The sequence below is a fragment of the Muscardinus avellanarius genome (assembly GCF_963383645.1).
Source record: "Muscardinus avellanarius genome assembly, chromosome: 12".
Lineage (NCBI taxonomy): Eukaryota > Metazoa > Chordata > Mammalia > Rodentia > Gliridae > Muscardinus > Muscardinus avellanarius.
The window spans coordinates 105,061,592-105,083,213 of NC_137798.1; the positions used below are offsets into that span (position 1 = coordinate 105,061,592).

Here is a 21,622-nt window from a genome sequence, read left to right on the forward strand (position 1 = left end):
GTCGGGAGGGGAGTGATGCTGCATTCGCGTATCGCTCAGCGCCATCAACTCACAACAGAAATGTGCTGTCGATTCTATTATTTTTTTGTTGTTGTTTTTGCTTTTTTTGTGGTGCTGAGGATAGAACCCAGAGACATTCTACCTCTAAGCTACACCCCACCCTATTTCTTTTTAGTCTTTATTTTGAAACAGAGTCTCACTGAGTTGCAAAGGGCCTGGCTAAGCAGCTGAGGCTGTCTGCAAACTGTGATCCTCTTGTCTCAGCCTTCCGAATGCTGGGATTACAAGCGTGTGCCACCATGCCCGGCTTAGATTCTGGTTTTAAAGAAATTATTTTGTTTGGGGAGGAATATCCTTCAAATTTGATAAGTTGCAGTTAAAGTTCTAATTTCTTTGCAGGCATTATGGTTTTCTGTTGCATTATGGTTTTCTGTTAGCCATACATACCCAGTGTCCTTCCAGTATGATATTGCCAGTTGGATCTGGTGAAATTTTTGAAACATGCCATCTCCTCTTAAGTTTTATCTGGCTAGATTAGAAACAAAAACTTGCCATTTGGATTGAAGGATTGACAGACTGTAAGAGGAAAAGCATCTAATCCCAGTTTCTCTTAAAAAAAAAAAAAAAAAAAAAGCCAAGCGTGGTGGGCACGCTTGTAATCCAGGCATTTGGGAGGCTGAGACTGGAGTATCGTAGTTCGCGGGCAGCCTCAGGGTACTTAGTGAGGCACTCTGTAAATTAGTGAGACCCTGTTTCAAAATAAAGAATAAAAAATTGGGCAGGGGAGGTTGAATGTTCCTGGGTTCCATCCCCAGACCCGCCAAAAAAAAAAAAAAAAAAAACCAAAAAAAAAACTTAAGCAGAAAATACTCTGCTTACCCAAATGTTTTATGAATGTTATCTGAGGAAATGATTTCTAAGTAGCTGGATAATTTTGTGTGTGTGTGAGGGTAGACACAAAAAGCAGCCTTCTCTGCACTATTAACAGAAATTGTGAACTTAGAGTCATCGTGGGATTTGCTTGTGCCTAGGTAGAGGAGTGTGTGATGTAGGGGAGGGGATCGGCACCGTACAGGGCTGTTGGTAAACAGATCCGGAGGCAGTGCTGGCTGAGGGTGGCACAGAATGCCACTTAGAGAACAAGAAAGGGTTGTTTAGCTTGGCAGGGGGCAGGGATTGGAGTCCACGTGGCCCTGGTGTCTTGGGACGCCGAGGGCATCCGGGCAGGCTGCGTGGGCTCTGGGAGCTGTGGCCAGAACGCAGCTTCTCTTCATAATGTAACCACGGGTTATCTCAGACTGTTTTTTTTTGGGGGGGGGGTGGAACCCAGCGGCATTCGACCTCCGAGCTATACCTCCTGCCCTATTTTTTATTCTTTAATTCGAAACAGGGTCTAACTAAGTTGCGGAGGGCCTCACTAAGTAGCTGAGGCTGTCTGCGAACTGTGAACTTCTGTCTCAGCCTCCCAAATGCTGGGATGACAAGCGTGCGCCACCATGCCCGGCTCTCTCATACTCTTTTTACATATTGCTAGTTGTTTAAAATGCTAGGATGGTGTGTGGTTACTACCTCGCCAGCATTTGTAGCTTGACGCTGAAGTTGATTGTCCTCACAGTGAGGAAGTCTTTGGCAGTGTGGAACACTTTCATCAGAGTTTGGTCAGTCGAGGTTCATTTCTCAGAGTGCTAGGAAGAATTCGTGCCCTGCTTTGCTCTAGTGTGAGGTTTGTTTGTTTATTTAGGTGGTACTAGGGATGGAACCGAGCAAAAAGCTATGCCTGGCATGAGGTCAGAGGCCTGCCCAGGGCTGATGCTTGTCCTGAATTACAGGACCTGGGGAAGGGGTGTGAGCACAAGATGGGCACCTAAGCATTGGTAAGAAGCTTATCCTGGTTGCCTCTTGGAAACTAAATTGGGATAACTACTAATACGTCTGAGATGGAGCCAGGTGTGATGGCATACGCCTGCAATCCCATGATTTAGACACTGAGACGGAAGATCACAGGTTTCAGGCCAGCCTCAGCGATGGAGTTAAGACTGAATTTCCTTCTTTCTTCTCTCTCTCTCTCTCTCTCTCTCTCTCTCTCTCTCTCTCTCTCTTTCTTTCTTTTTCTGCAGAAATGGGGATGAAACTCAGGGGCATTCTACCTCCAAGCTACACCCCCAGTAGCCCTGTTTTTTATTTTATTTATTTTTGTTTTGTTTTTGTTGTTGTTGTTGTTTTTTGGTGGTACTGGGGTTCCTGGAAGCCCTTCTATCTCTGGGCTACACTCCCAGACCTATTTTTTATACTTTTTTATTTGGAAACAGGGTCTCCTAAGCCAGCGCGCGTGTGGCTGGCTTCGAACCTGCACGATCCTCCTGTCTCCACTTCCCAAGCGCGGGGATTACAAGCATGCACCACCACGTGGCTATTTTTTATTCTTTATTTTGAAACAGGGTCTCACTGAGTTGCAGAGGACCTCACTAAGTAGCTGAGGTTGGCCAGGAACCACGATCCTACTGTTTCAGCCTTCCAAATGCTGGGATTACATGCATATGCCACCATGCCCAGCTTATGACCCTGTTTCAAAATGAAAATATTAAAAGAGCTGGGGGTGTCACTTGGAGGTAGAATGCTCCTGGGTTCAATCTCCAGTCCAAAAATAAATAAAATAAATCTTAGGTTGGCTGAGATGTAGCTCAGTGATAGAGCTCTTGCCTAGTGAGGCCCTGAGTTCAATTTCCAGCAGTACAAAAAATTTAATTTTAATTTTTTTTTTTTTTTTTTTGGTAGTACTGGGGGTGGAATCCAGAGGCTTTCTACCTCTGGGCTATACTCCCAAACCTATTTTATATTTTATTTGGAAGCAGGGTCTCACTAAGTTGCTGAGAACCTCACTAAGTAGCTGAGGCTGGCTTCAGCAGGACCTTCTGTTCTAGGCACTCCTCCTCCAAGGTGAGGCTGCCGGGGAGCTTCTAGAGCCGTTCTCACTGAGGGGCACCCCGGCGCTGTGCCTCGAGGGGCGCACCCAGCAGCTCAGGCTCCTCCTGCGCCAGGGCTCTGCAGGTGGGGCTGGAGAGCAGGAACTTGCTTGCTCCTCCCCCGCCCTTGGTGCTGGGGATTGAACATCAGACAGTGTTCTGTCTCTGAGCTACACCCCTCGCCCTATTTTTTATTTTGAAATTAAGGTCTCACTAAGTTGTAGAGTACTGCAGTAAATTGCTGAGGCTGGCGGTGAACCTGTGATCCTCCTGGCTCGGCTTCCCGAGTCCTGGGATTCCAGGCCTGAGCCACCACAACTGGCTTGCTTTGCAGTATTCTAGTTCTGATACAGAGGAATGGGATGTGCATTCTGCCGGTTTGGGTTTTGTTGCTTTTTTTAATCAAAGGAAGGATGTGAGCCTGATGATTTATTCCTTAACGTTTTAACATTGATAACAATGACATCTGATCCTTCAGTATATGGCTTTGAAATACCCTTTCCTAATACTTCCTGAGGAAGCATCAGCCCTCTCCAAATTCCTTTATATAGCCAGAGCCGTCAGTGGCCATTTTTGCTTGTGGTTGCATTATGGCTCTTCCAGCAGCTTCTGTGGTTCTTGAATTGTTTGGGTGTTTTTATTATAAATTAATATCAGCAATATAAAATGCATTTCTACCCATCCCCCCAAGGTAAGTTTGTCCTCCTTGTCTTGTCGATAGAAGTAAGAAAGGAAAGCGAAGATGAAGCGCTTCAGAAGCTCGGCCTCAGGTTGGCGGCCCAGTGATGGCACTCTCCTGCAGCTACAGATTTATTTATTTATTTTTTATTTTTTATTTTTTGGTGGTACTGGGGGTGGAACCCAGAGGCTTTCTACCTCCGGGCTGTACTCCCAGCCCTATTCTTTTCTATTTTATTTGGAAACAGGGTCTAAGTTGCGAGAGCCTCACTAAGTAGCTGAGGCTGGTTTCGAACCTGCGAGATCCTCCTGTCTCAGCCTCCCAAGTGCAGGGAATACACGCGTCCGCCACCACGCCCGGCACAGATTCATTTTCATTGTTTCCTTTTAATTAGTATGAGATATTCAGAAAATCTTACCTACCTCTTAATGCTCTTGGATACAGTAGTATTCTTGCTGTTTAGTATGGGTTTTCTTTGGTTATTATCTGAAATGGGTCCATTTATTTGGCTTCCAGAGTTAGGAGATAGGAGGGCTTTGCCTGAGCCCTGGATGGAGACAGGTGCTGGAGCCCTCGCTCTCCTCCTGGGCGCTGTCCCAGAGGGAGGTGCCTTGGCATGCGCAGAAGTATGTTGATATTACATTGCGATTTTAAGGGGCTTTTTTTGTTTTGTTTGTTTGTTGCTTAGGATATTGTTTGTTTTTCCAAAAGTGGTTATTGTGATAGCCTTGGGGCGTTTTGGAAGCTGAGTCTCTATGGAGAGCCCCAAGGCTCTGACCCAGTGACAGGGACTTCAGTGGCTGTGCCCTCCCCTGCTCCTCTCCTTGCTGAGCACCTGCTCTACGCCGCTGCGCCATGGGTCCGGGAAGCCACACTTGCAGGACCACCAGGACACAGGCCCTGGCCTGGAGAGCTGCAAGGGGTTCCCATGCTCTTAGTTGTTTTCTCTTCCTTTCCTTCTGCTTTCCAGAGAGAGACAGACAGACAAACAGACGCAGTAGGTATTGAACTCAGGGGCGTTCTCCCTTCAGTTTACACCCCCAGCCCTATTTTTTGATTTTTATTTTGGAACAGGGTCTAGCTAGGTTAATGAGAGGCTATTTATTGAGGCTGTCCTCAAATCTGCAGTCCTCCTATCTCAGCGTCCCGAGGACTGGGATTAGAAGTGTGCGCCACCAGCACGCCCTGTGCTCCTCCAGATTTCACCCCGCTCCCTCTGAGTGGGTCTCCAGAGCTCTCACGCTCCCGCTCCTCTCCGTGCGCCTGCTTAGAAACCTCCGGGGCCGCACATCCGGGTCTCCCTGTGCAGGCTTCAGGGGCTGCAGACCTGCCTTGTTAGCTGTCTCCTGGGCGGAACCCGAGAGTCTGTCCCGCCCACCCTTCACACACACACACACACACACACACACACACACACACACACACACAACACACACACACACACACACCTGGGCAGAACCCGAGTCTGTCCCGCCCACCCTTCAACACACACACACACACACACACACACACACACACACTCTCTCTCTCTCTCTCTCTCTCTCTCTCTCTCTCTCTCTCTCTCTCTGTCCACTGAAGACCTTTTGTCCCTGGCCTGCCGGCTGTCGTGGCCTCCCGAGGGTCCCTTCCCACTCCACCCTCCATTTCTGTCCCCACTGCTGGGGGACTTCTCAGAAGCTCACTCCCCTTTTCAGAACTGTTTCATGCCCGACGACTGCAGCAGCACTCCAGGAGACGGACAATGAGCCACAGACACACTCAGGAATTGTCTGGTTCCCACGTCGAAAAAGCAGAAATCAAGAGAAATTCACTTTAAGAGTACATTTTATTTTTTCTATTATATCCAAAACATTTTATCATGCAAAGTATAAAAATTAGAAGATAGCTGACATTCTTTTTGCCATGGGAAAAGGGATCCAGCGTGTGTTTTACATTGCCGGCGCACCTCACTTCAGGCTGCGTGGCCTTTGGTCAGCCGTGTCCCTCCGCCAGAGCTTGCCCGCTCATGTCCAGCTCGGGGCTCCCCGCTCTTGCCCTGTGAGCCCAGCAGCTGCTCTCACGCACACAGACCCGCCCTCCAAGTCTCCTCAGAATGCTCAGCAGAATCACATACCAGAGTTCAGGCCCAGCAGGGAGGGCCCCATCACCTAACATTTTCTGGAACAAAAATATAACCTTACATTGTAGAAACTAGGCTAATTGAATTACATGTTCCTGCTACTTCTGATTCTTAATTTGAAAGACACACCTAAGATGCTTTTTGTTCTCTTTTGTTAAACCTAATCTAAGTAATAACCCAGGGCAATTTAAATTAAATGACTCTCGGTCCTGGGTCTGCGCAAGGCCGGCATCCTGCTCCTGAGCAGCCTTGTGCGTGGCCGGCACGCGGTCTTCAGAGCTCTGTCCCTGGCACAGGAGCGGCTGCCCACCTTGGAGCCCCAGGGCCCGCGCTCATTTCCATCGCATCCCAGGCAGCCCTCCGCCTGCCCTCCGCCTGCCCTCCGCCCAGCCCCCCACCAGGGCCAGGCCTTGCTGCTCTGCTCCGGCAGCTTCTGCTCTCCTGGCCGCTGCATCTGGTCTAGATTTCACTTGCCACCCGCTCGGATGTAAATTCATGTAGAGAGGGAGACTGAGTGCCGCTTGGTGCTGCGTCCGCGGGTGAGTGAGGGGACTTCAGGCGGCGGCTTGACCTTCCTGAGCTTCTCTTGCTATTTCATGGACGGCACAACAACACCTACTTCTTTTTTTTCCTTTTCTTTTTTCCCTGTACTGGGGATTGAATCCAAGGGCATTCTTCCTTGAAGCTATGCCCCCAGCTCTATTTTTTGTTCTTTATTTTGGAAACAGGGTTTCACTAAGTTACAGAGGGCCTCAGTAAGTAGCTGAGGCTGGCCTCAAACCTGTGAGCCTCCTGTCTCAGTCTCCAAAGTACTGAGATTACATGTGTGTCACCACACCCAGCTGTGCCTACTTTCTTATAGGGAAACAGGCTCTATCATATTGCTGGTAGAAATATAAATTGTCACGTTCTCCACAGGAGGCGATTTGGCGATATCTGTAAAAGTATAGCAGTGCATGCCTCTTGCTTGGCCCAGCTCTCCACTGGGATTTACCCTGCAGGTGTATTACTTGTGCACGTGAGGGCCACCCTGCGCTGAGGGCCATTCATCACGATACGAACGTTGCCCAGTGGAGACTTTGACCTAAGCCCCAGTATATCCACATCACCGAATGTTTCCACTGTGTGCCTGTCTGTGAATTACAAGGGTGTTGTGTGTTTAAGAGGACAGAACTCCCAGCTGGCAAGGCAGGCGGCTTGAGGATGGGAGCGTGCGGGTGCAAAGCATCTCGCCGGTGCCTGACCCGGAGTCGATAGGACGGTGCTGTGGTTGGAGACGGTGCTTTGCAGACATTGACGCTGCTGGCCGCACACCCCGTGTGATTGAGATAGGACACCCCCAGATGCGTGTTCTCTCAGCGGGGCAGAAAAGGGAGAGATCCCAGCCATGTTAGAGGGGCTGCGGTTGCTCACACTGCCGTGCCCGGCCCCCGGGACCAGGTGGCAGTCCATGGGTACCCAGCAGGCCGTTGCAGGAGGTGGGTGCGGGTTTCCCTCATTGAGTACGTCTACACATCTACTTAGTGTAGTCTCAGCCAAACTTTTTTTTTTCTTGGTACTGGGAATAGAACCCAGGGGCATTCTGGCTCTGAGCCACCCCCCAGCCCTATTTTTTATTCTTTATTTTGAAAGAGGGTCTCACTGAGTTGCAGAGGACCTCACTAAGTAGTAGCTGAGGCTGTCCACGAACCACGATCCTGTCTCAGGTCTCCCAGATGCTGGGATTACAAGTGTGCACCACCATGCCCAGCATCTATTTTTTATTCTTTATTTTGAAACAGGGTCTCACTGAGTTGCAGAGGGCCTCACTAAGTAGTAGCTGAGTCTATCCACAAACCATGATCCTCCTGTCTCAGCTTCCCAAATGCTGGGGTTACAAGTGTGCACCACCACGCCCCGATTCATCCAAACTTCTTAATGTGAGAGTAAAAGCTTTAAGTGTGTGTTACACAATGACATTTATTTTAATGATGCTACAGCTATCTTTATGCTTCACCATTACAGAGCATACATGATTTTGCTTGACAGGACTATAGTTTTTGAGTTCTAATAGCATTTTTTTGTTGTGCTCTTGGGGGGGGGGTACTAGGGATGGAACCCAGGGGCATTCTACCTCTGAGAGACACTGCCAGCTCTATTTTTTATTCTTTTTTATTTTGAAACAGGGTCTCACTGAGTTACAGATTGTCTCATTGAGTAGCCGGGCCTGTCCAGGAACCACGATCCTCCGGTCTCAGCCTCCTCGATGCTGGGATGACAAGCGTGCCCACCACGCCCAGCTTTGTTGTACTTTTAAGTCCCAAAATAAAATGTATTCTAACCATACTGGTAGACGTTTAAAAATGTCCACACACACACAAAATGAGAGTGAAGTAACCTTGGAAAAATTTGGGTGTGGTTGTGTCTGTTGAAAGGCATGCATGGTGCAGGAATGGAGCCCACTGTACCAGGCCTCCAGGCTTATTAAACTGACGCAGTAAGGCTTCTTAGGGGGGAACTGGGACACCCTGAGTCCTGGGTCAGCCTAGCCTGCTGGGCACAGCAGGGCATAAACAGCAAGCCTGGCAGAGCTTCCATGGTGAGGGAGTACCCTCAGCCCACCAGCAACGTGATCCCTGAGCCCCCTGGCTCCCCTGGGGAGAAATCCTGATTGGCCATGCCAGTTACCTCTAACGCCTTGTCAGAGAACTTGCGAGGGTCTCATAGGCCTCCTGCCAGAGTATTGCAGGTTTTAGGTTGCTGGCCTGACGAGGGCTCAGGTGGCACGATGGTAGGTCGACAGCAGGGATGGCAGTGCCGGCTGTGTCCCAAGGGCAGTGCCAGTAGTCCCAGAGGGCCAGACACCCATTCCATGGCGTTGAGCAGTGTGCCTGTTGCAGGCCGCCTTGCCCTGGCAAGCCCTCTTCTTCCCTGCCTGGAGTCATTTGTTAGCAGCTTATGTTCTGAGATCTCATTTTCATACCGTGAACTTGCATGGCTTGTTAACTTTTTCCATCCTTTCTTTTATTTCTTTGGCACTGGGGAATGAACCTATTGACATTTTAGCTCAGAGCTACACTGCTGGCCCTTTTTATTTTTTATCTGGAAATGGTATCACTAGTTGCCAAGAGCCTCGCTAAGATGCCGGGGCTAGCCCCAAACCTGTGATTCTCCTGTCTCCCCCTTGCAGGTCCTGGCATTACAGGTATGTGCCAGGTGTCCGTCTCCTGTTCTGTAAGGAGGCCTGTGGCTCACATCTCAGTGGACCTGCATCAGTGCGCCCCAGTGAGGCTCAGCGGGGGATCCCAGCTGATTGGCAGAGCAGTAGCAGTTGAGCCCTGGGCTGCCTTGGTGTGGGATGGCAGAGCAGGAACATTAGACAGCGGGAGACCCAGGCGGAACTTGGGAGGCTTGGGGGGATCTGGGAGTGTGATTATTTTTGTTGTACTGGGGGGTGATACTATACCCCCAGCCCTACTTTTTCTATTTTACTTGGAAACAGAGTCTCACTAAGTTGCCGAGAGCCTCACTCAGTAGCTGAGGCTGGCTTCGAACCTGTGCGATCCTCCTGTCTCAGCCTCCCAAGCGCGGGGGTTACAAGCGTGCGCCCCCACGCCTGGCCAGGGGTGTGATTTTGAGGCCAGGCAGCCGAGGGAGGACTTGCTCTTTGGAAGCTCCATGGCCCCCCCAGCAGGGTCCGGGCACTTGCTGTGCGCCTGGGTGGTTTGCTCTCTTTGCCTTTGGTTCTTTTGGTCTTGAAGGCAACACTACTGATCGGGCCTGCTAAGGAAGCCGCTAGCCGGGGGGCGAGTGGGGCAAGGCGCAGAGAGTGACGGGGCACAGGCTAGTCAGTCTTAGACACCACCTCATTTCAGAGACGGTGCTGAGGAGGTGCGTGCAGCGGCCAGCGTGCACGGTGAGGAAGCCCCGCGGGCCAGGAAGTGTGCCCCGATCCTGCGCGCTGCTGGCAGCGGGCTGCAGAGTTGAGTCCCGCCTTGACGCAGCCACATGGTCAGCACCTGCCCCGCAGCAACAGTGAGTGCCAAGAGCCAGGGCCTCCTCGCCCCGCTGTGAGGCCCGAGAGCTTGCCCTGTGCTCCCTCACAGCCAGGGAGTCGCTGGTCAGGCGCTTCCCCTGCACGCGAGGAAGTCGGAGGGCTGCCTCTCGCCTGCACCTGGCGCCGGGTCTGGATGGAGTAGGCTCAGCACGTCTGTTGACTGACTCACTGACTCCCTCAGTGAAAACCAGTGGCCCGACACCCAAGTGCATTTCTGGAAAGTAGTTCTGCGAGGGACCAGATGCTCTTCGCTGGCTCGGCTACACAGGAGAAATGTGGCGTGCCGAGGAGTCTTCTCACCGAGGAGCACACACGTTTTCTTGCTGGGAAAGTAGCCCTTTGCGGCCTCCTTGCGCTAACCTCTCTCCTTTGTCTTCACAGAGACTAATAGACAAGGCCCGCGTGACCTGCGTCAAGTGGGTGCCCGGCTCGGAGAGCCTTTTCCTAGTGGCCCACTCGAGCGGGAGCTTGTACTTGTACAACGTGGAGCACACCTGTGGCGCCACGGCCCCCCACTACCAGCCCCTGAAGCAGGGCGAGGGCTTTGCCGTGCACACCTGCAAGAGCAGATCCACGCGGAACCCCCTCCTCAAGTGGACGGTGGGCGAGGGGGCCCTCAACGAGTTTGCTTTCTCCCCAGATGGCAAGTTCTTGGCGTGCGTGAGCCAGGACGGGTTTCTGCGGGTGTTCAACTTCGACTCGGTGGAGCTGCATGGGACCATGAAAAGCTACTTTGGGGGCCTGCTGTGCGTGTGCTGGAGCCCGGACGGCAAGTACCTGGTGACGGGCGGAGAGGACGACTTGGTGACGGTCTGGTCCTTTGTGGACTGCCGAGTCATAGCTAGAGGCCACGGGCACAAGTCCTGGGTCAGTGTTGTGGCGTTCGACCCCTATACGACTAGTGTAGAAGAAAGCGACCCCATGGAGTTCAGCGGCAGCGACGAGGACTTCCAGGACCTGCTTCACTTTGGCCGAGATCGAGCAAACAGCACCCAGTCCAGGCTGTCCAAACGGAACTCTACAGACAGCCGCCCCGTGAGTGTCACGTACCGGTTCGGTTCGGTGGGCCAGGACACGCAGCTGTGTTTATGGGACCTGACGGAAGACATCCTTTTCCCTCACCAACCCCTTTCGAGAGCACGGACGCACACGAACGTCATGAATGCCACAAGCCCTCCCGCGGGGGGCCACGGCAACAGCGCCTCGACGCCCGCGAACCCCGTGCCCCCTCCGCTGCCGCGCTCCAACAGCCTTCCCCACTCCACCGTGTCCAGCGCGGGCAGCAAAAGCAGCGTCATGGACGGGGCCATCGCCTCCGGCGTCAGCAAGTTCGCCACGCTCTCGCTTCACGACCGGAAGGAGAGGCACCATGACAAGGACCACAAGCGAAACCACAGCATGGGACACATCTCCAGCAAGAGCAGCGACAAACTGAACCTACTTACGAAAACCAAAACAGACCCAGCTAAAACTCTGGGGACGCCCCTGTGTCCTCGGATGGAAGACGTTCCCTTGTTAGAGCCGCTCATCTGTAAGAAGATAGCGCATGAAAGACTGACTGTGTTAATTTTCCTTGAAGACTGTATAGTCACTGCTTGTCAGGAGGGCTTTGTTTGCACATGGGGAAGGCCTGGTAAAGTGGTAAGTTTTAATCCTTAATGCTGCACCGGATCTGGAACTTGAATAGGTAGTGATTCTTTCCTTGCGGGAGGGCGGGGCGTACAATGAATGTGACACTTCTTATTCTTAATGGAAATCTAATGCACCAGAGCCATAACTTTGGACACTGCATGCCATGAATTCTGAATCATTTGATAATTCACCTTAGAGCATTTAAAAATATAATCAAACTAATTGCCAGCGGAGTCAGTCATCCTTCTGGGAGTCTGTTAGAGCCCAAGGTTAGCGTTCCTGTATCAGACTGCTTCAGTTTTAGGGAAATCATGACAGTGGGGAAACTATGACTTTAAAATGATAAAATTAAAATTTATTCTTTAACTGGAATATTTTTGCTTAACTACTCAACTAGACTGTTGTACACCTGATCAGAGTGTGTGTTCAGTACTGATGGCCATTAATTGTCATTTATATCCAGTTTTTTATCTTAATCATAAAATGTTTAGGAATCTATGAAATTTAACTTTAGGAACAAAGTGTTCAGCAGGGTCGATTGATATTATTTTTACATTGTTCCGGCAATCCACAGAAAGAGAAGAGCCTTAATTTTTAAAACCCATTTTAGTCATTTTATGACAATTAAAATTGTTTAATAAACATCTTTTTCCAAAGAAGCAGTTTGTAGAACTCTGATTGAGACGCTGTGCATCACCCCACTCGCCCCAGAGCCCGGCCGGTCAGCGAGCGCTGCCTGCCGCTGGACGCAGCAGCAGGTGTCAGAAGTGCCTCTTGCCGCGCGGGCCGGGGCTCCGTGTCATGGGCACTGGCTCGTGGTTTTTCCCAACACGGGAAAGGAGGTTGTTTGTTTTTGTTTTTGTTTTTTTTTTATTTTTTGTCTATGCTTTTTGGATCAGTAAGGCTTGACTGGAGGCCGTGGGCGGGCTCCACGGCTGTTTTTATAAAGACAGGCTCCCAGGCTGCAGCGGGCTCCTGACGTGCACGTGGGTGGGCTTCGTCCCCGGGAAGCACAGCGGGCCTCCCTCTGCTTACTGTGGGCAGAGCTGCGAGGACTCCTGGTGGCCCACGCCCCCTCAGGAGCGGTGCTGCGGGGACTCCCTCTGCAGTGGGAAGGCTGTGCTGCTCCATGGGGACCGCGGGATTCGGTCCCACTTCCTTCTGGCCCCTCTCAGCCGCATACGGAGCTTCTTATCAAATCCCAGTCCTCGCGGTGGACGAGATGGTTGTTTGAGCTGTATATTTTGTGTCAAGGTGATAGCTATCTTATTTGTTAAATTATTTTGGCATTTAGGATTGTTTTTCTATTTTGCATACCTTTGTAATTAAATGCAGTAATCATGCTAATTTATACTGGTTTGAGTAGTGAATGTTTTCCAGCGAAGCAGAGACCCTCTGGCTTTCAGTTCTCTGTAGAGACTCTGGTAGCTGGAGCAGCGGCCCCTGCGCTCCTAACCCTAACGCGGCCCTGCCCCTCCACTGCCCAGTGAAGGCAGCCTCTCCTCCCGTCCCTGAGCACTTCGTGGGAGTGCTAGTGTCCTATCTGCCTTGAAGAGGTGTTCTTTGTTCCTGAAGGTTAACTGAGGTAGCCAAGACAGCCATGCTGTGGGCTGGCGCCACTCTGGAGACCCAGTTGGGCTGCCAGGTGGGGATGTTGGTAACGAACACTCCATGTGCAATTTTATGAACCTATACAGTTTTAAACTCAACTTTCAAATGCTTCTGAGGCATTGAGTATGCAGTTTCCAAATTTCGGACTTTGTATTTGGCTCAGTAGAGAGCAGGAGTCACAGGTAAGTCGCACTTAGAGGCAGGCTGCGGTGACCCGCGGGCGGGCGCCTTCTACTGTCCTGCCCCCTTCGTCTTCCTAGTCGCACCAGCTAGGGCCAAGAGAAATCGGTTGGGCACTGGCAGGCTGACCCAGGAGTGGCTTGCTGGTGGGAACTGGGGGAGGCCAAGGCAAAGGGAGGAAGCGCCAGTGAAGCCCGTGTGTCTGAACCCCATCCCCAGCTCAAAAGCCAGTACAGATGTCACGGTGTGGGACCTGGGCCTTGGTCACTCTCTGTTCCAGTTTCTGCTGACGAATGCAGTGTCCGTAGCGTCTGTCTGGAGCCTTCATGGGTCTCTTCCCCTGCCCGGGGCTCTGCTGCATAAGTCCTCTCTGCCCCTCGGTCTGACAGTGGCGGAGCACTTCTCCAAGACCAGGGCGGAGGGCGCGCAGGCCGGGCGGCCGGCCCTCGCGTGCTGGGGAGCCGGGCAGCGCTCCACTCCCGCGCAGCTGCTGGGAACTCGGGGCGCTTCTGTAGTTCTCTCAGTGCAGTGTGAGCTTCCTCACTGAAGTATTTCAGTTTTTCAGCTTAAATATTATCATGGGCAGATTACCTTTTGTAACCTAACCAACCTCTGGTAAACCTTAGCTTTGGCAAGAAGAGGCTGACTTCTCAGGCGTGCGCTGCACAGCAGAGGCAGGCAGCTCAGGTGAAAGGCAGGTGCCCACGGCCGCTCTGCCCACGAGAGGGAGCCTCACCTGGCGGCCGCCTCCCCGCTCCTCAGACCCGCCCTAGGCCCCGAGAGGCCTCTGGAAAGCCGTGCCTTCTTTACAAGCACAGGCTAAGAGGGAGTAGGCGGACACTTGACATGTATCTCAAGTGTAACTTTGGGTTTGGGTTCCAAATTTGCTCAAGTAAATATCAGTAAAGAATTCTGAGTTTGCAAGGCACGGTGTTGCACGCCCGTAATCCCAGTTATGTGGGGGTACCTGAGGCTAAAACAGGAGAATTGCAGGTTCAAGTCCAGCCTGGAGGCACTTAGTGAGACTTGTCTCAAAATAAAGTACATTTTAAGCTGGGCGTGGTGGCACACGCTTGTAATCCCAGCATTCGGGAAGCTGAGACCGGAGGATCTTGGTTCACGACAGCCTCAGCTACTTAGGCCCTCAGCAAAAATTAAAGAATAAAAACTAGGGCAGGGGGTGTAGCTTGGAGGTCGAATGCTCCCGGGTTCCATCCCCAGATCCGCAATAAATAAATAAAGTACTTTTTAAAAGGGCTGGGATGTAGTTCAGTACTGGAACACTTGCCTAGCATGTCTGAGGCCCTGAGTTCAATGCCCAGTACTGCAAAAAAAAAAAAAAAAAAAAAAAAAACTAAGTTTGTCTTTTGTGCTGATTGAACCTCGGAATTGTTCTCCTTTGAGCCCCAGCTCAGGTTTAAGTGTGAATGCTTACAACAGAAAATGTTAGAGTCCACCCATGGAGGGTGGACAGACGGAAGTCGTAATGATGGCGCACATTCCACAGACACTCAGAAATGAAGGAGGACGGAGAGCGGAAGCCTCACCAGTTCTCCTGGGTCTGTGCACACACCTTTGGGCTACGGCAGTCCCCTCCAGCACCTGACTTCACACCCAGGTCCTAGCGGGCCGGGAGCCACGCAACCATGTGTCCCCGTTCCTCCACGTTCTATGGTACATTTTGAATTTTTAAGAAAGCTTAAAGTATTAACTCAGTGCCGAAAATGGTAGAACTGCCTCATAAGGTGTGTGCCCTCAGTGCAAGCCTCCTCACCGCTTGCCTAGAGGGAGGGGTTTCCTTTCTTTGTTGAGGGAGCTCAGATGGAAGAGGAGCAAGCCCCAGGGCAGGGAGGACTGGAGGGGTCCTCCAGAGAACCCCAAGGCCATATCCTGGATCCGACTGTCCCAGACGACCTGGACGCAGAGTTCAGCGGTCCTGCGAGCGAGGCACCGGCCCATCACACTGTGTGCGGCCGTGTCCATGGTCAAGGGCTCTCCCTGAGCAGGGGCCCTCTGCGTGCCTGTGCAGGCCCAGTAAGTAACTGAGAGCTTCCCTCCGGTCCAGTCTGTGTGACAAAATGGAGGCTGATCTGTCCCCCCATCCAGGGACGCAGCGGTTGGGGCAGGTACCATATACCAGGCCCTTTGTCCAGAGCCGGCCTGGGCCTTGGCTGGGCCGGTGAACGAGGTGCTCACCCCAGTGTCCAGCAGTGTCCCGGGGAGAGGAGACGTCAGGCTGGCCAGAGGGAGCCATGGCCGCCACGTCAAAGCGCTGTATCCACGGTCCTCTTGCCACTCCGACTCCACGCTCAGCACCGCAGGATCGTGCCCCTCTCGGACAGGGACCATCCACTGATTTATTTTTTATTACTCATTGCTGCATCTGTTACATGATCTTTGTGTCATAAATTGCTGTCTCTCAAGTTAAAAGTGTAAAAGACATTTCCTGCCTTTTTAATTTCTGTATACCTGAGTTTATTAAAGATTGTTGTTAGGAACACTGTAAAATGTATGGGTATCACCTTCAGTGAAAACAAGAAGTCGAATTTACGTGTATTTCCTTTTTTACATTTTCATCTAATTTCTTGACAACTTGAATAAATTTCATAAGGAGCCTCCCTAATATGACGTATCAGTAAATTCAGTTCTCCACCGTTGCAATAATTAATGAAGCTTGAATACCAGAATCATCACTTCTAATCTCAAGGCAATCCTGCTTCTGTCTCACTGCGTGTGTCTTAGCTGTCCCCTTGTCCGTCACACTAGAGACCACATACTTGACATTCTGAAGTACCTGGGTTTGTCCTCTGGATTTTGACATTAAATAAATGTGTGGATGCATTGTAAATGTAGATAATTTTCAATAATCATTTCCATATGTAAGCTTTAAAAGATCTCTGAACCAAGAAAGAGAAGCTTTTAAATGCCATAAAATTAAGGGCCTTGTTAGTGTTAGAAAAAAAAAAGAGCCACAAAAAAATCGCAGCCCTTTATCACCGATCCTGAGCGTCTCGTAATTGGACGCCTGCTGGATGCAGTGTCTGTTCCGAGTGTCACAGGCACTGTCTGCTGTGGCCTCCGGCTGTCCAGTCTGGGGAGCGAGGCTGCGCGAGGCTCCTGCTGAGGGATGCTGGCGCTCTCCCGCAGACTCGGAGCCCCTGGCCCGCGCCTGCCTGGAGTGTGGGCTCTGTGGTGGCTGTCCAGGCCGTCCTGCCCGACGCTGGCCCCGAGTCCCGGGGAGCACGAGCTGTTGCAGGCGCTCGGTAGGAGGGAGCCATCGGTACTGTCCTACTGTGAAGTGTCCTCTGGACAGACTGAGGACCTGAGCAGCCTTGAACCTCCGCCCCCAGCGCTGCTGAGCCGGAGGTGCAGCCTGGGCCGCTGGGAGGTCCGGGAGCTGGCTGGGGCAGCCTGGCCCTCCCAGCCGCCGGCGCCCCCAGCGGGGTCCCAAGACACACTGCTGATCTGCCGCACACAAGGCGGCCTACTGCTCCACCAGAGCCCGGCGTGGCTTTTAAGCCCTTAGAGACGGGTCGACAGTACATTCCTTTTTTGTTTGAAGAAAACCTAACATTTCAATTTTAAAAAACTAGTTTGTACCTTAGAAAATGACACAGCCACTCCTTGTGTGGTGGCCTGTGGAAGTGAGTGGTGGCTTCAGATTCGTGGGTCCCAGTGCCTCTGAAGCCAGCCTCTCCTTTGGGGTGGGGCAGACCCCGTGCGTGGAGTGAGGGCGGCTGGGGAGATGTGAGCACGTCCCCTCTCCCCGCCACACAGCGGACAGGACGCAGAGCTTCACACAGGAGCGGCCGTCAAGCCATGGCGGGAGCTGCTCTCCCAGTGCCCGGCAGGCCGAGGCCCCCAGTGGTCATGGCCTTTCGGATGTCAAAGAACATGACTGTTCCCTGAGTGGCCAACTTGTCTACCTCCAGTGTGACCTGCCAGGGCGGGATGGGGTCGCCTCGGGGACAGTGCGCAGCAGCCCGGCAGGTGCCGGCCCCGAAGCCACCGGAGACCCCTTGCCTTGCGCAGCACCCAGTGCGCCTGCCCACAGCTCCCGCACCTGTCCCTCATGCGCCGTGCGCTTACGGGCCAATCAGGACCCGAGCCAGGAGGCCAGTGCGGGCCTGGCAGGAACTCAGGACTGTGCTGTCTCCGCCCTGGGCCTCTGAACCCTGCAGAATCGCTAGCTCGGCAGCAGCCACCAGGCAGGAGTGCAGACACGGCCCTTGCTTTTGGGGTGTTTTGATCTTGGTTTTGTTTTGGTACTGGGGGGTTGAAATCGGGGACATTCTACTTATTTTTTGCAGTACTGGGGATGGAACCCAGGGAGCTACAACCCCAGCCCTATTTTTTATTCTTTATTTTGAAACAGGGTCTCACTGAGTTGCAAAGGGGCCTCACTAAGTAGCTGAGGCTGACCGCGAACCATGATTCTCCTGTGTCAGCCTCCCAAATGCTGGGATTATAAGCGTGCGCCACCACACTTGGCTCCCAGCCCTATCTTTTATTCTTTAAAACTGGGTCTCACTGAGTTGCGGAGAGCCTCACTCAGTAGCTGAGGCTGGCTGTGAACCTCAGTCCTCCTGTCTCAGACTCCCAAGTACTGGGATTACAAGCGCGCCCCACGCCCAGATTGTAAATTGTTTTTAATCCAAAATAATATATTGCTCTGGCACATTCTGGGAAACCAGGCTTCCTCCATTGCTGAGCACTGGCAGTGATAACGAAGCCCAGCCAAAAGCCAGAGCTGTGTTTTGTTTTTACTGGCACATCGTAGTCATGATCTTAATGATTCTGTGTGTGTGTGTGTGTGTGTGTGTGTGTGTGTGTGTGTGTTCCAGAGGCATTCTGCCTCCAGGCTACACCCTCAGTCGGCTTTAATTTTGAAACAGGGCCTCGCTAGGTTGAAGAGAGTCTCTTTTTGCTGAGGCTGGCCTCAAACCTGTGATCCTCCTGCCTGTCTCCCAAGTACTGGGATTACAAGCATGCGCCACCACGCCCGGCTACCCATCATTTAATTTTGAAGTGAGGTCTCCAGCAGGACAGCTTGCTGACTGTTGGAGCCAAGGGTCTAGCCGGGTGTGGTGGGCACACTGGCCCGTAACCTCAGGGCTCCTAATCCCCTCCTGAGAAGCCTGGACTGAGACGCAGGCTTGCAGAGGTGAGGTGAGGGGCTGGAAGAGCCCTGGGCCAGCTCAGTTCCCCCGGGGCCCTCAGTGTCCATCATGGTGAAGCGATTCCATCTCCAAGAGGGCCTCTGACACCCCTGCCCTGTGCCACCCTCTCCCTCCCAGGAACCAGGGAAGCCGTGCTGTCTCTGCAGGCCGGCTCACCCTGCGGGGCCGGAGCCACACCCACCGAGCCACGCTTTACCTTCCCAGAACTTTTTGGTTTTTTTGGTGCTGGGGATAGAGCCCAGGGGCATTCTATCTTCAAGCTACACCCCCAGCCCACAGGGCCTCACCAAGGTGCTGAGGCTGGCCTGGAACCCACGATCCTGCCATCTCAACTGCCCAAGAACTGGGACCAGAGTCGTACACTTTCCCGGCACTTCTCGCAGCCATTTTCTCTCCCCTGTGCTTGCATGGAGGGCCCAGGAAGCCCTTGCCCAAGCGCCCTGGCTCCGTGGGCTTCTCAGCCAGGGCCAGGCCCGATGTTGAGGTGATGGTTGGTGGGTGCCCGGCTCCCCAGACGTGGACTGCGGATGCTGGAAGGAGCACGTGGTGGAGCTGCAGGAGGCCGGGCGCCTGCTCTGGAGCCCAGGCCTAGGGGGGTCACGGCGAGCTGAGCCGGGGCCGGTTCTGGCTGGCTCCCCTGTGGCTGCAGACCCTGGAGAGCTCACGCAGCTCCGGGTGGTGGCTCCAGCAGCCACACGCCAGGCCTCAGAAGCCTGGTGCCAGGTCACCCTCTTTGGCCCCGCCCTGCCTCGGGGCTGCCAGGAGAGGGGCCTCAGGTGGTGTCGCCCTCAGAGCGAGGGCGGGCCGGATGTCTGGCTTTCTGTCCCCACCTTTGTCCACCCCAGTTGGACCTGTCTCAGCTGAATGTGCCACACCCATCACCTGATGGCCCAAAGACTGCAAACAAATTGTCCTTTTTTAATAATGATTGCATACTAAGTAATTTAGTATATATCCAGTTAAATAAAGTACCCAGATGAATTTCACCTGTTTTAAAAACTGTTTAAGGAGTCGGGCGTGGTGGCTCACCCTTGTAATCCCAGCATTCGGGAGGGAGGCGGAGACCGAAGAATTGTGGTTCGCAGGCAGCCTCAGCTACTTAGCAAGACTCTTCGCAATTCAGTGAGACCCTGTTTCAAAAAATTAAAAAGACTAAAAAAATAGGGCTGGGGGGTGTAGCTCGGAGGTAGAATGCCCCTGGGTTCCATCCCATCCCCGGTACCGCAAAAACAAAAAATTAAAAAATTAAAATAAAAAATAAAAACTGTTAAGGATGCCACTGGGAAGCTTCCAATTTGCCTGGCGTCTGTCCACTGGCCGGCCCTTATCTAGAGACAGCCCCTCCCCGCTGTGGGCCGAGTGCTCAGGTGACCCCCCACGGAGGATGGCCCTGGGTCCCCAGGCCGGGTCAGGCCCCCGTTGGCCTGCAGGGAGGAGTGGGGCTTTTTAGGGCCGACGGTGGGGCTGGACTTTGCGGAGCCCACTGCCGCCTCCCTCCTGCAGCCTCCCCTGGGCGGCACTGTGCTGCCGGGTTCGCCCTTGCCGGCTCGGCCTCCTCCTGTCACCGAGTGCTGCCAGCTGTCACCTGTGACACTGCAGTGGCCTGTCCCGGCGCCGCCCTGCCTCGAAGCAGCTGGTCACTGTGGAGGTCAGACAGGGCGCTTCCCTCGTGCGGATCTCCTATCGATTCTGACCGGGGGCCAGCGGCCACAGCCATTTGCTTGCACTCTGATCTTGTCTAGACCCACAGAGGTCAGCGCTGCTGTGCCGCGTGGGCCAGGGGCCTGGCTGTCCCTGCAAGGTGTGGCGAGGCCAGAGGTCAGGGCAATGCCCCACCTGGACCACCGCAGGGCCGCACAATGCAGCCGTCAGTGCAGCCAGCTGAGCTGAGGCTGAGCCCAGAAGCGCTGCCCAGCACGTCTGTGGGACAACTTAGCCCCTGAGCCCCACATCCCTGTATGCGTTAGGACTCCTCCCAGGGCCCGGGCCCTCTTTCTGTGCCTGCTGGGCTATGCAGTGGGGGTCAGCTAGGCCACAGGGCACCACCTTGGCACCCTTCAAAGGAGAGCAAGAGCCCCCCCATGAAGAAAAGGCCTTTATTTATTATTTATTTATTTATTTATTTTGTGGTACTGGGGTTCCTGTTTTTTATTCCTTACTTTGAAACAGGGTCTCACTGATTTGCGGAGGGCCTCACTAAGTAGCTGAGGCTGCCCTCGAACTACGATCCTCCTGTCTCAGCCTCCCAAATGCCGGGATTGCAAGCGTGTGTCTCCATGTCCGGCTTAGTAAAGGCCCTTATGAAAGCACTGCTAGGCCCTGTCTGTGCAGAGCTCCTTGGCCCAGAGCTAGGCAGAGCCAGGGACCCGCTGCCCGTGCTGAGCTGTGGCCCTGCCTGAAGGCTCTGACCACCCCAGCAAGCAGGCCGGGGAGTCCGGGAGGACCCAAGCCCCTGCCGCTGTGCTGAGGCCGGCCGCCCGCCAGCAGGGTGGGTGGTGGGCGGCAGGCGGCGTGGCAGGCAGAGGTGGATGAAGCGGAGGGCGCTGGAGCGGGTGAGCGCGCTCTGCCCGCTGCCGGGGTTGCCGGATTAATGTAGACTGCTTTGTTCGCAGGGCTTATTGTCATCCCCAAACCAGGCCACTTCTCCAGGTGGAACTGTAGTGTAGCGGCCCCACTCCTGCCCAGACTCCCAGCGCACAAGGACGACGGAGCCGGAGGCTGCGTGGACGAGACGGGGCGGGGCTTCCCGCCGCCATCCCAAGAAGCCTTCCCATCCATAAGCCAGTCTCTTGGAGCTGCAGTAAAAAATAAGAACCAGAGTTTTCTTGCTTTTTACTCTAAGATTCAATGTAACTAAATCTCATACACACACACACACACACACACACACACACACACACACACACACTGTAATTGATATATCTATACATAATATAAATTAAAATGTTTCTTGGATGAGCGCTCTCCTTAAATCCAACTGTTAAAAATAGTTCTTCACTGTTCTGCACTGGCCAGAGGACAGCCTGCGGCCACGCATACAGGGCCGTTGCTTTCTGACTTCGGTAATTCAGGAAGACGACGCTGCGCTCAGACATTTGGAATTGCTGTTTGCACTTACAATAGTTTAATGCTGACAGGAAATGACATTGGGTGTGGGTGTGGCGGACCCCGGCCTCCCTGTGGACGACACCCCTGTTATTCTGTTAACACTTACTATAATAT

General features: G+C 53.0%; 1 protein-coding gene across 7 annotated transcripts in view; it reads left to right on the forward strand.

Annotated features, from left to right (window-relative positions):
• WDR20 (WD repeat domain 20) overlaps nucleotides 1–21,066 on the forward strand; it is a gene marked incomplete at both ends in the record, with an annotated part of 77,892 nt that extends 56,826 nt beyond the window's left edge. For 3 of the 7 annotated variants that reach the window (XM_080707552.1, XM_080707555.1, XM_080707553.1), the window contains 2 exons: nucleotides 10,179–11,438; nucleotides 21,013–21,066. In XM_080707552.1, coding sequence (XP_080563678.1) covers nucleotides 10,179–11,438; nucleotides 21,013–21,066 — 1,314 coding nt within the window. Of the gene's footprint in view, nucleotides 1–10,178; nucleotides 11,457–21,012 lie in introns of those variants that run through there. The other 4 variants (XM_080707556.1, XM_080707557.1, XM_080707551.1 and 1 more) reach the window with 2 other exon arrangements.
• Between the last annotated feature and the right edge of the window lie 556 nt (nucleotides 21,067–21,622).